This window comes from Lampetra fluviatilis, chromosome 16 (assembly GCF_964198595.1).
Source record: "Lampetra fluviatilis chromosome 16, kcLamFluv1.1, whole genome shotgun sequence".
Classification (NCBI taxonomy): domain Eukaryota; kingdom Metazoa; phylum Chordata; class Hyperoartia; order Petromyzontiformes; family Petromyzontidae; genus Lampetra; species Lampetra fluviatilis.
The window spans coordinates 1,930,764-1,944,366 of NC_136290.1; the positions used below are offsets into that span (position 1 = coordinate 1,930,764).

The following is a 13,603-nucleotide window of genomic DNA, read 5'->3' on the forward strand; positions in this document are numbered from 1 at the left end:
GAGGGGGGAGGGAGAGGGAGGGGGGAGCTCATCAGACTATGGTAGCCAATGAAAGGAACGTATCGAGAGGGAGGGGGGGCGAGGCCAAAAGGGTGGGCGATGGACGTGGAAGCGCTTGTGCGCAAGCGGCCAATTACTGCACATGCCAACACAATGGAGCGATTGTGCGCAAGCGGCCAGCCACTGCACCCGCCAACACAATGGGCAGAGAGGAGGAGGGGAGGTCTAATACACATGATAGACAAAAGAACGAAAATGATGATGGGTACAAACTTAGGGGAAGCTCATCAGACTATGGTGGCCAATGAATGGAACGTATCGGGAGGGAGGGGGGGGCCGGGGGGGGGCGAGGCCAAAAGGGTGGGCGACGGACGTGGAAGCGCTTGTGCGCAAGCGGCCAATTACTGCACACGCCAACACAATGGAGAGAGAGGGGGAGGGGGGGGTCTGATACACATGATAGACAAAAGAACGAAAATGCCCATGTTTATACCAATGCTGGCTGAACAATGAAGAGAGTACTGTTAAAATAACTGGGGATGTTAACACTCGGTAAAGTACAGTAAAATAGTGCCTGTCAGATAAGATGGTCCAAAAAATTTGTGATTAAGTCTTTTTTGCGTGGTTGATAACATCTTTCCAATGATTACTAAGTTTGTACCCATCATCACGGTTGAAATTATGTCTGTGTTTGTATATTTGTATGGCTTCGTGTACAAACCTTTGATGGTAGCCGGGAGGTTTGCAGAGAACCTTGGTCTCGGAAAAGACAATTTCATGAGAGCCCACCGAGTTGTAGCAATGATCGGCCACGGCAGAAGAATCAGTTCTGCCATGTTTCAGATCTGACTTGTGCTCGCGGACACGATCAGAAACATGACGTTTCGTTTCTCCAATGTAGCAATCACCACAAATGCAACTCAATTTGTAGACTCCAGGATACTGTAAGTCAGGAACGACATCCTTCACAGATGGAATCAGATCACGGATTTTATGCACTGTACTGAATCGGACTTGGATCTTATGTTTGTTTAGAATTTTGGAGATCTTTTTGGTCACGCCAGCTATGTATGGTAACGTAATGGTTTTGGTCGGAGTTTCATGTGGCTGTTTCTGTGTGGTGGGAGAGACAGCTTGGCGGATAGTACGGTCAGAGTATCCGTTCATCCTGAGGGCCTGATGTACATGTCTTAATTCACCGGTCAGGTGGTGTTTGTCAGAACACCACCTGACCGGTGACAAACACCACCTGACCGGTGAATTAAGACATGTACATCAGGCCCTCAGGATGAACGGATACTCTGACCGTACTATCCGCCAAGCTGTCTCTCCCACCACACAGAAACAGCCACATGAAACTCCGACCAAAACCATTACGTTACCATACATAGCTGGCGTGACCAAAAAGATCTTCAAAATTCTAAACAAACATAAGATCCAAGTCCGATTCAGTACAGTGCATAAAATCCGTGATCTGATTCCATCTGTGAAGGATGTCGTTCCTGACTTACAGTATCCTGGAGTCTACAAATTGAGTTGCATTTGTGGTGATTGCTACATTGGAGAAACGAAACGTCATGTTTCTGATCGTGTCCGCGAGCACAAGTCAGATCTGAAACACGGCAGAACTGATTCTTCTGCCGTGGCCGATCATTGCTACAACTCGGTGGGCTCTCATGAAATTGTCTTTTCCGAGACCAAGGTTCTCTGCAAACCTCCCGGCTACCATCAAAGGTTTGTACACGAAGCCATACAAATATACAAACACAGACATAATTTCAACCGTGATGATGGGTACAAACTTAGTAATCATTGGAAAGATGTTATCAACCACGCAAAAAAGACTTAATCACAAATTTTTTGGACCATCTTATCTGACAGGCACTATTTTACTGTACTTTACCGAGTGTTAACATCCCCAGTTATTTTAACAGTACTCTCTTCATTGTTCAGCCAGCATTGGTATAAACATGGGCATTTTAGTTATTTTGTCTATCATGTGTATCAGACCCCCCCCTCCCCCTCTCTCTCCATTGTGTTGGCGTGTGCAGTAATTGGCCGCTTGCGCACAAGCGCTTCCACGTCCGTCGCCCACCCTTTTGGCCTCGCCCCCCCCCCGGCCCCCCCCTCCCTCCCGATACGTTCCATTCATTGGCCACCATAGTCTGATGAGCTCCCCCTAAGTTTGTACCCATCATCATTTTCGTTCTTTTGTCTATCATGTGTATTAGACCTCCCCTCCTCCTCTCTGCCCATTGTGTTGGCGGGTGCAGTGGCTGGCCGCTTGCGCACAATCGCTCCATTGTGTTGGCGTGTGCAGTAATTGGCCGCTTGTGCACAAGCGCTTCCACGTCCATCGCCCACCCTTTTGGCCTCGCCCCCCCTCCCTCTCGATACGTTCCTTTCATTGGCTACCATAGTCTGATGAGCTCCCCCCTCCCTCTCCCTCCCCCCTCAACTCGCTTTTAAGGGATTACATCTTGAATCATTGCCTCACTTGATACAGCTAATCTGGCTGTGACGGTCCCACCTGATGACGGAGACTTGTGTTGCCTCCGAAACGTCGTGATTTTTGTTTTTATTTTATTTTACTTTCTGCGTGGCTTTACCGAAAGAACCTAAGAAGACAACAACTACAATTTCACATTCAGGTGGTCAAGCCAGATAACTACGTCAGGAGCAGCGGAGTTTGATCGCTGTGATATTTCCTTCATATTTGTGGATTGGGAATTGCGTCGTTATGTTGTATGATCTGTACTGGATGACCACCGTCGCACACTTCTGGGGAGTTTTGAATTTTCCATTTGTACATCCGGTATCCGCATCTGCCATGGTTTGTGCAGTGGATGTGATTTAGGGTGAGCTATGAGCTAGATGTACTGAAGAAGAGGAGAAGGAAGAGGAGGCATCTAAATTTAGTGACACATTCATTGTGCCTGGCATTGTAAGTCAATCACCGCTCACGTCTGAGATGAATAACGCCCCAGTCACGCTCGTTCTGCACCTGACTAAGAATAGCTCCTTGGGCCTCTTTCATGCATTTTCAAATCTTCACTGTGCATATTGCATCAATTATTCATCCGAACCTACATGGTACATTCAAACGGTTTGATGACTTTTTTATTTTTATTATAACTAGAAAAGTAATGCATCTCCAAAATCATATTATGACACAGTACTGTGGGCCATGAAGTGACGTGAAAACGATTGTTGCCAAGCATTGTAATGCTATAGCACACACGATGAGAACACAGCTGCTCTACTTAGTGTCTCATAGCGAATGCAGGTCCAGTAAGTGCAGCCGTATTAACCCCCACAGCTCTGTGAAGCCTGCATTTGGTGTTTGAACTGGAATTGGCAACACACAGGCAAACTACGGTTATGCATGAAACGACTACGGACGTTCAGAAGATGCTGCTTTTGAAGTGTCGCGTTAAGAATAGCGCACTTGCTTGGCATGCCGCGTGGCCTGAAGTGAAATTTTATCTTGCAATGCCGTGAAGCTGGATTGGTAATGGTGTGACGCAGCCACTCGGCAGATAGCAGAGGTCCGGGGAGTTGTGCCGTCCGTTGTCCATCGTGTGCCAACTACACCACGATCGCCACACTTCTTCGTCCCATCACCATTGTCACGTGGACCGGTTTAGCACCATCGTAGTCCTGTCTCTCTGAGTGAGATGATGTGTATCGAGTGTCTAACCCGGATAATTTACATGAGGGATTTGAGATTTTGGAGTGTGTATTAAAATAAACATGAAAGTTATATGAATAAAATATTGATACAGTAGCATGCGGTAGATAGTTTTAGAGGATTTACATGATGACCAATATTATCATCTTAAACTTTACTTCCACATGGCAAGTATGTTAAATGTAACCATGTAATAGGTTTATATATATATGTAGTGAGTCCAACTGAGTCGCAGACGTTGTCTTAGGAGCAACACGTTTATTAACTATTTGCAAAACATACTCCAGGACTATTAACACCAAACTAACTACGCTACGGCAGAATTAGACGCGGTGCCACTATCCCGGTCCGGACCACAAGTTGGGTCCCGGACCGCATGGCTGGAGGCTTTTTCAAGCTTGACGTGGATCTCCTGCCTCTCCAACAGTAAGAACCCCTAGCCCCTTACAGGGCCCCCCTTATATTGGGCCGGGCTGGGGCTGGCTCCGCCTCTCGCCCCGCCTACCTTCTCGCCCCTTGCCCGAAGGCTCTTGAGAGTTCTTCCCAGACCATGTGACCACCCATTGGCCCCCTCCACCGATGGCCCCCTCCAGTATCATCCGGACACATGTCCCCAGGTCAGCCAGAGTATCATGCCCCCAACGTAACCCCAGCTGGCTGACTCTCGCTCTCTCAATGGGAGCCCGCGCCACACGCTGTGCGTGGTGCCACCGCGCTTCACCAGCGCTCACCCAAGCCCCCACTAGGGCTGGTACTACACCCCGTGTCCAGGGTGTACCCACAACAGTATACATCCCGCCGTGGCCTCGCAGGCCCGGCACCACACAGTGACATTTCCAGTCACTACATTTCTATAACATGTAGGTTTCCGTAGCAAATACAGTGATCTATATTTGTTTTTGGGGAAAGCCACTTGGCTTCGAAGCAGTTTGAAAGCTCAAAGCAATTTGTAAAATACGTCATATGTTATATTAAATGTAGTCAGGAAAGTCAGAATTGTATCAATACATTGAGATATAAAATCTTTGTAAGCATAACAATCTCAACGGGTGATGGAGGCTTCATGATAATGTCCGCATAGAACATCCAATGCATGGCATCATCCAAAAACAAATGTAGATCTTAAGCACATTAATATGCGTGTATGATGAACTTATTTCGCACAGAATGTAGCCAACTGAGATAATCGGAGGTGCAACGGAAGGACAACAAACTCCACACAAAAAGCAGTTCTAAAGATATTCGTCCTAAATCTAGATTTAAAAGTGCATAGCTCCAGTGGCTTCTTCATATCAGAAGGAAGAGCATTCCAGATAGCCACAGAAGCGCATCTGAAAGCACGCGATGCAGTGACCATCTTTGTTCGATGGCCAGCCAACAGCCGCTGTGAGGATGACTGGAGTGTCACGTGATGGATTCAAACATTTGTCCTTGCATTGGTCACCAATTTCCCAACTTTACTATGCTGAGAACTATAGCATGGCACTGTAAAGGCAGTATGGAATTCTACTGCGTTAAAACTATCTGCGGGTATTGAGTCATGAACTGCCCATACTGTGATTAGGATGCCAGTTCGTATTATTCAGTGGAAATATTCAGGACTAAAACTGCTAAACTAAGGGAGTCTTTCAATCTATTCTTAGGAAAATTAGGTAGATGTCCGAAGACGGACTGCACATGCACTTTGTCATCACATCGTATTTACGAACTTCTATTTATTCAGGACTCAGACGTTAGCCTTTCTTGTATTATTTTACTGCAGCGGGTGTCTTTATGTGGTATGTTGATCTCCTCTGCTCAATCTGCTTTACATCTTAAGCATGTCTGGTTGTGATGTATTCCGCGTGCGTGGCACTAAGTGCTGCTTAGTCACACGATATACATTCTGAGTGTGTCTGGATGTGCTAATGTGCAAAGAATGTCATCTTGCCTTCCTAAAATAAGCTTGCCTGGCCATTCCATGTGTGTGTTTTTTTACGGGGAACAATGTCGTAGCTGGTTCACGGAGAGTGCTGTTATCGCGACAACCAAAATCCAATTCCCGGTAGTGTACAACATCAGTTCCAAGTTGTATATATAAACCAAACATGGGCCCCTCCCCCAGGTCAAATCGGCCTTAAGTGAGTGTCAGGTGCAATGACCATTCTCAGTAAAGAGACTCAAACTAACAGCACTCACGCTGAAAGTTCCGATTTACTAATGAAGGATCTTCTCTCATCCTTCGTGCTTCGTTTAAATTTAATGTGTTGTTTGTGTTTTCAAAACCAGCACGTTCATTTGGTAATTTCAGGGCTTTATATCAGCAATGCAAAGGAGCATGGGTCCGGAGAATGAAGCGGCCTCGCTCACAGCCACCACGGAGGTCTACAGAATGTGACCTCACTGCCATACTCAATCCTATCAGGGTTAATCCTACCAAAGCAGTCGGTCAACTCATGTTAGCTTTTCCTTCATACCAGCACAGTTACACAACCTGCAGCACATTCTTGTTAAAGCCTGCATTGTCAGCCTGTGTTGCTGGTGAGGCACAATACGCAAAGGTGCACTTGGGGGGAAAGAGGCTGTCACTGTTGTGTCAGGAGACAGGCTGGCACATATGGGTCTCTGGTGCATGATACATTGAGTGGACCGACTCCGGCTGCTGCCATCATGACAAGGGATCAGTGCCCCCACATAGGACAGGAATGTGATTGACAGCCAAGGCTGCTGCCTCTTCCCCTGAATACTGCAGTGGAATGAATGGAGCGTGGGCACACGATAGTGAAGTGTTGACCACTGCGCGTCCTGAGTGTTTGTGTGCTCGTCCATCAAGATAAGGTGAGAGGTAGCGGTGGTAGTTGTTGCCTGCAACCAATCATTTTTTAAAGGGACGTAGATAAATATTGTGAGTTGGAAAGCCTATTCCCAGGCTGTTTTGCTTGCTACGTATAGTGTCAGGGAACGTAAATTGTAGCAGAGGGTTCGAGGTGGTGCAGTGGTTAGCGCACTGCACTATGAGTGATACGTAAACTGGAGTAAGTATAACTAAGCCACAATGACCAGTGTGGTAAAGTAGGGTCTAGGAGTCCCCTTGTCCGAGATAGTGTGGGGAGTCCTTCATCCAGCAGTGGATTTATAAAGGGCTGTAATTTGACCTTCACTGCATCATGTGTCCTCAAGGACATCAGCGGTGGCACAAAGTAATAGAGTGTTGCACATCAGATGACTAAAGATTGTGATGATAAGGATTGGTTGTACTACGGGGGGGGGGGGTGTTTTTGTGCCTAAAATGAGCTTCTTGTGCCAATTGTTGCTGAGCAGACAAAGGGGACAAAGATGGTGGGGCATAGTACTGGCCTGACGACACCTGCATGTGCATTGACATCTGTGGAGTCTTCCTCTGTGTATGTGTTTGTGTACGGGGAGCGGTGGCGCAGTAGTTCGTGCACTCTACTACGAACCTGATTACCTTAGTTCAATTCCCACTCACGACACAAAAACAGTGGTGAATATTTGAACCAGTCCTGGGACTTCTCTCGGTTGACTCAGCCTTAAATGTGTACCTGGTGCGATGTGTATAAAACATCAGCACTGGAGAGACAAAGGTGGCTGGGCGTGGTGTTGGCCATCCACCCCCTCGTGTGCCTTGTTGGCCTTCATTTGGTGCTCGCTAACCATGCTTGCCCCAATAGTCTTTTAAGGTTAGTGGTGTGGTGGGTAAAACTCAGCACCGCAACACTGCAGAAACAGAGGTGACCGGGCATGCTCCTGCCCACACCATCCCTCTCGTTCGGTGTGCCGACTCTTATAAGGTGCTTGCCAGTCGTGTAGCTATTGAGTGTGCAGGCAGTGCGCCTGCACCAGGCCCACAGGCCAGATAGGTGCAGGCGTCAGGTTTGTAGAGAGGGAGTAAATTGGAGAGGGGGCCTCATTTCATTTCTTGCACCGAGGCCAATGTCACCGACGCGACGCTATTGGTGCTTGCGAGCAGCACTTGCCCAGCAGGATGTAAGCAAGGCTCCACGGGAGATCTCTGCCTGTGGCTGTGTATGTTAAACTGCGGAGCTTCCGGCTGTTGTCCTCTGAGTGTGTGTGGTCGGACCGTGCAGCGTGCAGAAGCTGAAAGAGTTCCTGAGGAGCGATGAAATCCGTGAGGAGGGATCGTGTGCAGCATGGGATGCGCCCCCAGAAAGCAACAAGGAGGACATGGTGAGTGAGGGTGTGAGTGCTGTTGTGGAATTGATGTTCAGAATGGTATGGCCGTGTCTCTGGGTTCTGGCTTCGAAGAGACGTCTGTGAATGCAGCAAGGGTGAGTGAGAGCTGCGGGGAGACAAGGAATGTTGGCTGTCGACTCTGCGAAGCTAAAGAGTTTCCCTCTTCTTGTCCCTATTTACATCACTAACTGTACCTCTCCTGACTTCCATCCACGTGTTCTTCACGCCAGTAGCAACTGCTTATTCTCTGACCTTCAAACCAAACCTCTGCTTTGTGCAAGGTTTTTCTCTCTTCATCATCAAGTTTTTTTTGGGTTAGATCCCGTAAATATAAATGTGTTGTTAAACCCGCCACCACCCAACACAGCCAATTCGTTCGGTTTGTCACGTAAACAAAACGTGCCAATTAGTTACTGGTTCAGTACTAAACCGGTTGTGTGTCTCTCTGCTTGACCACGACTCTGATCTGAAATCCCCTCTCCACTGGCATCCATCCCACCAAGTACTTTCAGTTGTTAATATGAAGGCCTTTATATCCTCTACCCACAAATAATCACTGGTCATATATGTAGAACCCCACCTCTCAACGACGGTAATTAGTTCCACGAAACCGGTTGTTACGTGATTTGGTCATTATGTGAGTATAGAAAGTGCACATTAAAGACTTAATTCGTTCCAATAGCACCGAAAGTTACCCATTTTTCACCCAAAAAACGTACTTTATAATATTTAAACAATGGATATAAATACATAAAGATACTAACAACATAAACACATCATGTTAAAGAAACATGGTTAATAAATGCATGAATTAATATTAACTGTAAAGTGATTAGTCGTTAAGAGGGGTGGTTGTTAAGAAGGGTTCTACTCTACATTACTATACACGACACTACTATACACGACACCAATATACACTACACTAATCTTGATTTGAAGCTTTCGTGATTGCAGGAATCCATACTCTTTGGTTCTTTCGGTAAAGTCACGTAGGAATAAAATAAAATAAATCACGGCGTTCCGGGCGCACGTGACTTTACCGAAAGAACCAAAGAGTATGGATTCCTGCAGTCACGAAAGTTTCAAATCAAGATTGAACCGCCTCTACGGGGAGGGTTTCCACACATCTGTTAGAGCTTTTAACAGACTGCGAGACAAGAAGGCTCACCTGATCGAGTCTTTCACCTTTCTCAAGAGATGCCGCGACAACAAGGTAATACCGACCACATTTACACTCACATCTGCTGCTGTCACTTCTCCTAACGCTAAATGGATCTTGTTTAGGGCCAGCTTATCGCTAATCTCAGAGAAAATAATATTTCTCCGATTTTGATAATTTAGACAAGCCTCTCTTACAATCACACTTAAAATTAACAGATAAAATGTCCACTTCTGATTGGGACCATGTAGATAACATGACAGTTTATTCTGCTACTTCAATGTCAACCAAATGCAATGTTAACTTGATCGCTAAATTCAACCTCCTGTCAAAAAAGAAGCCATTGCCACACGTTAAAAAGTTAGATATTAACAAGATTGTCATCAATCATAGTAACATCCCAATTTCCGACAGCCTAAAATCGGTACTAGCCAAAGGGTTGAATTTCGAAGTCACCCCTAAACACATCCCAGTGAATGATATAATTGCCCAGGTTGACGTAGCCCTCAAAGGCTTGGGACACATCCCGGCAGACGTTTATAGATCTGAAATCCCTGCTATCCTCAAAAATGCTAAGAAACCCATTAGCAACATCAGCAAGAACGAGCGTTTTGAACTCTCTAAATAAAAAACAAAGATGACATTGTCATCCTCTCAGTTTGCAAAGGCAATGCCACTGTCATCATGGAAAAAAACACTTACAACAACAAAATTCAGGACCTTCTTAATGATGGCAGCTATTCCAAAATCAACAGAGATCCCACCAACCGCCTAGCTACAAAAACCAACAATATCATCACTAAATCAACTTCTCTAATCGATCAGACCAAGCAGAGCTCCCTAAAACCTTCGGCTGCGAGACCACCCAGATTATATGGCCTTCTAAAAATCCACAAAGTAGTTACCCCGCTCCGCCCTATCGTCTCCACCATTAACTCACACGCCTACAAACTGGCCCGATTTATTTCTGAGATTCTGCTTCCTTTCACGGGCAAGTCCACCTCAGCTGTACTTAACTCAGCTCACTTAGTTTCTCTAATCAAGGTCATCTCACTGTCTCCAGATTATTTGCTTGTCAGTTTCGATGTAGTCTCTCTGTTCACCAATGTACCTGTACCTGACACCATTGCAATCATTGAAGACTTGGTCCAACAAGGACTGATTCCAGATGTACCAACTTTGGCAAGGCATTCCCTTCCCAACACATATATCACCTGGAATGGTACATTCACAAACAAAATGAGGGTACCCCAATGGGTTCTCCCTTATCGCCAATGGTAGCGAATGTTTTCATGGAGAAATTTGAGACAGATGCCATCCAGACATCCACCCTACGTCCTTCCTCATGGAAGAGATACGTGGATGACAGGTTCGTCATCTGGCCACATGGCCTGCCAGCACTGAACCAATTTCTCAACCACATCAATTCCATACATCCATCTATCAAATTCACCATGGAAGTGGAAAAGGATGGCAAACTACCATTCTTGTATGTTTTGATCAAGAAGAGACCTGATGGCTCGTTGGGACATTCGGTCTACAGGAAAGCTACCAACACAGATGCCTATCTAAAGCCTGACTCCCACCACCATCCAGCCCAGAAGAATTCCCTCATCAAAACACTACACCATAGGGCCCATTGCATCTTCGACCAGCACCACTTAGCCTGTGAGTTGGAGCACGTACACCAAGCCCTCAAGATGAACGGATACTCGGACCGTACAATCCGCAAAGCTTTCTCCCCAGCCATGCGGAGACAACCTTCTGAGGATCCAACCAAAACCATCATTTTACCATACATAGCAGGGGTTACCAAAAATATTTCCACAATCTTAAACAAACACAAAATTCAGGTTAGATTCAACACAGTACACAAAATCTGTTATTTAATCCCATCTGTAAAGGATGTGATTCCTGACATGCAATACCCTGGTGTCTACAAACTGAGTTGTGGTTGCGGCAGCAGTTACATTGGGGAAACGAAACAACATGTCTCGGACCGAGTTCGTGAACACAAGGCAGATCTGAAACACGGTAGGACCAATACCTCTGCCATTGCCGATCATTGTTTTAACGCTGTGGGCTCACACGAAATTGATTTTTCCAAGACGGAGGTACTCTGCAAACCTACCGGCTACCTTCAGAGATTTGTTCATGAAGCCATCCAGATTAAAAAATACAGACACAACTTCAACCGAGAGGATGGGTACAAACTGAGCAATCATTGGAAGGACGTTATTAACCAGGTAAAGTCTTAACTGACTGTGATGTTTCCATCCTACCTGCCTATGTCAGCTGTTATTTCCAACTCTCTGTGTGTGTCTCTCTCTCTTTCTATGCTTCTCTCTTAGATCTCTCATGCTCACATGTCTTTTGCATTGCACTCTCATGCCTTTGGATTGCACTCTCATGCTCACATGCCCTTTGGATTGCACCCTTTGGGTTGCACTCATGCCTTTTGATTTCACCACTCTTCGATTTCACATTAACATACTAATCTCTCACATTAACATAGCCACTTCCGTGCCCTCGTCGAGGAGGCAGCTCTCCTATCTTACATTAACATGCTAATTTCTCACGTTAACATCACTAGCCCCGCCCACTTCTTTATGACCCTTGGGCTACAGCCATTTCAAACCTTTTAAATCAGTCTGCTTCAGCAGCAGACCATGCTTTCCCACCTGATGACAGACGCTTGTGTTGCACCCGAAACGTCGTGATTTATTTTATTTTATACCTACGTGACTTTTCCGAAAGAACCAAAGAGTATACACTACACTACTATACACTCCGTTACTATACACTACACATTGGGCTGTATGGAGGCCCGTCGTAAAGCGATTAGTTGTTAACATGTGTGGTTATTAAGAGCGGTTCTATTATATTACGTTTGAGTTTGTTTTATTTGTTACACAGATGATCCCATTTATTCAGTTACCCGGCTGTATTACAAAGGTGATCAGTGGTGCTGGAGTACAGCAACAACAACAAAATCCAAAAACATTCACATTGGCAAGAACGAGGACAGGGTGTTCAGCAATATTACACAACTAGACTGTGTAAAGTATGTGTTATGAGTGTAACGATGCATTGAGTCCAATGGCGGAGCCATGGTTTTCAGGTGGGGGGGCAACCCCTCCAGCAATGAAAAATGATAGGAGTTGTAAGTAAGGACTTTTCCCTTGCTTTTTATTCGACGCGTGTGCGGCGATGGCGCAGCCATCGATCGAGTGTCGAATTCGAACCGTGTGTGATCAGCATCGCGCTCGCTGAAAGTATGCCTTCAGGGAAGTCGTGTACTGTATATGCAACTGCGCACAATTCTATGAGTCACTTATAACTGCTTTGCCGTTACTTATTGCCAATTATGGACTCAGACTATTGTCCTATCTAATAGAGTCCCTGGCACGTAATATTATGCTTCACAGTGGCAGTAGGGGTCGCAAAATGCCGATTTACTAACAAACCCCAATGATCCGATCGAAATTAGGGATTTCGATCGGTCCATTGGGGGGGGGGCACGTGCCAACCCCCCTCCCACTGGCTCCGCCAGTGATTGAGTAAATGATTGATTATTGTCAATTATTAAGCTCACAATACCTGCATCAAATCGTACTTTTGGTTCTTACATATTAATGTGTAATGGTTTCACATTGCCCCTGCAACTATTAGCTATTAGAAGCACTACTGACGATGCGCTCCCCAAATTTCACCAGACTCACTGTTCATGAACTCTTGGAAGTGCTTGCACAAAGGATAGTAACATCTCATCCTGTGTTCTTTGGAATCTCCTCTGTGCACGTGCTTACCATCGTCATCAGAGGTTTATATTGACTGTGACGTGAGAGCTCGTCTGTGACAGCTGTGTGTCGTCTGGCGTCGGTCTGCAACCTCCGTCTGCCACTTGCCGCCCTTAGCCACTGAGGGCCATAAACAGGAAGGCGGGAGGCAAGCGATACTGGAGCTCTCTGGACGCGCAGACGTGGCGGCAGCCCTCGCTCGGTGAAGGAGACGACGTGGCCTTGAAGGTAACTGGAGGATTATCCAGTGGACTGTGCGGTACACTACAGGGACATTGACAGCAAGGGTGGCGAGATGTTAACTCCCTCGCCTTGTATGCAGGAGGTCGTGGGTTTGATCCCAACCCTGACGCCTGCTGTATATTTGGAGTTTGCGTGTCTTTTTTTCCCTGTGGTCGTGTGGTTTTATCTCCGCTTATTCCGTTTTTTCCCTCCACATTTTAAAACACTCGCTTAAGTATTTGACTGCTATAAATGTTCACATGATAAGCCAATTTGTTGAGCTATCATTTATGGGCAGGTCACTTCTGCAAAAGCTATATAGCTCAGTGGGTTTCCTATGGTTAATTTAAAATGTTATATATATAATGCCGTCACACTACAAGAATATTCAGAACCCGATATATCCAGTGAACCAAACTGTACAGATGAGTAGAAAAAAGACAATTATTACAAACATTGTAAGATGACATTTAAACAAATACGATGCATTCTTCGATTGAATTGTAACCATCAAAGCAATGGGGGGCAAAGAGGGAG

The 13,603-nt window shown here is 45.9% G+C and overlaps 1 protein-coding gene across 3 annotated transcripts in view; it reads left to right on the forward strand.

The window, feature by feature from the left end:
• Window positions 1-13,603, forward strand: part of LOC144936460 (ATP-binding cassette sub-family C member 8-like) — a 113,917-nt gene that overhangs the window by 48,777 nt on the left and 51,537 nt on the right. For all 3 annotated transcript variants that reach the window (XM_078863530.1, XM_078863528.1, XM_078863529.1), the window contains exons 14-15: window positions 7,780-7,879; window positions 12,962-13,072. In XM_078863530.1, the coding sequence (XP_078719656.1) occupies window positions 7,780-7,879; window positions 12,962-13,072 (211 nt within the window). The remainder of the gene's footprint in view (window positions 1-7,779; window positions 7,880-12,961; window positions 13,073-13,603) is intronic.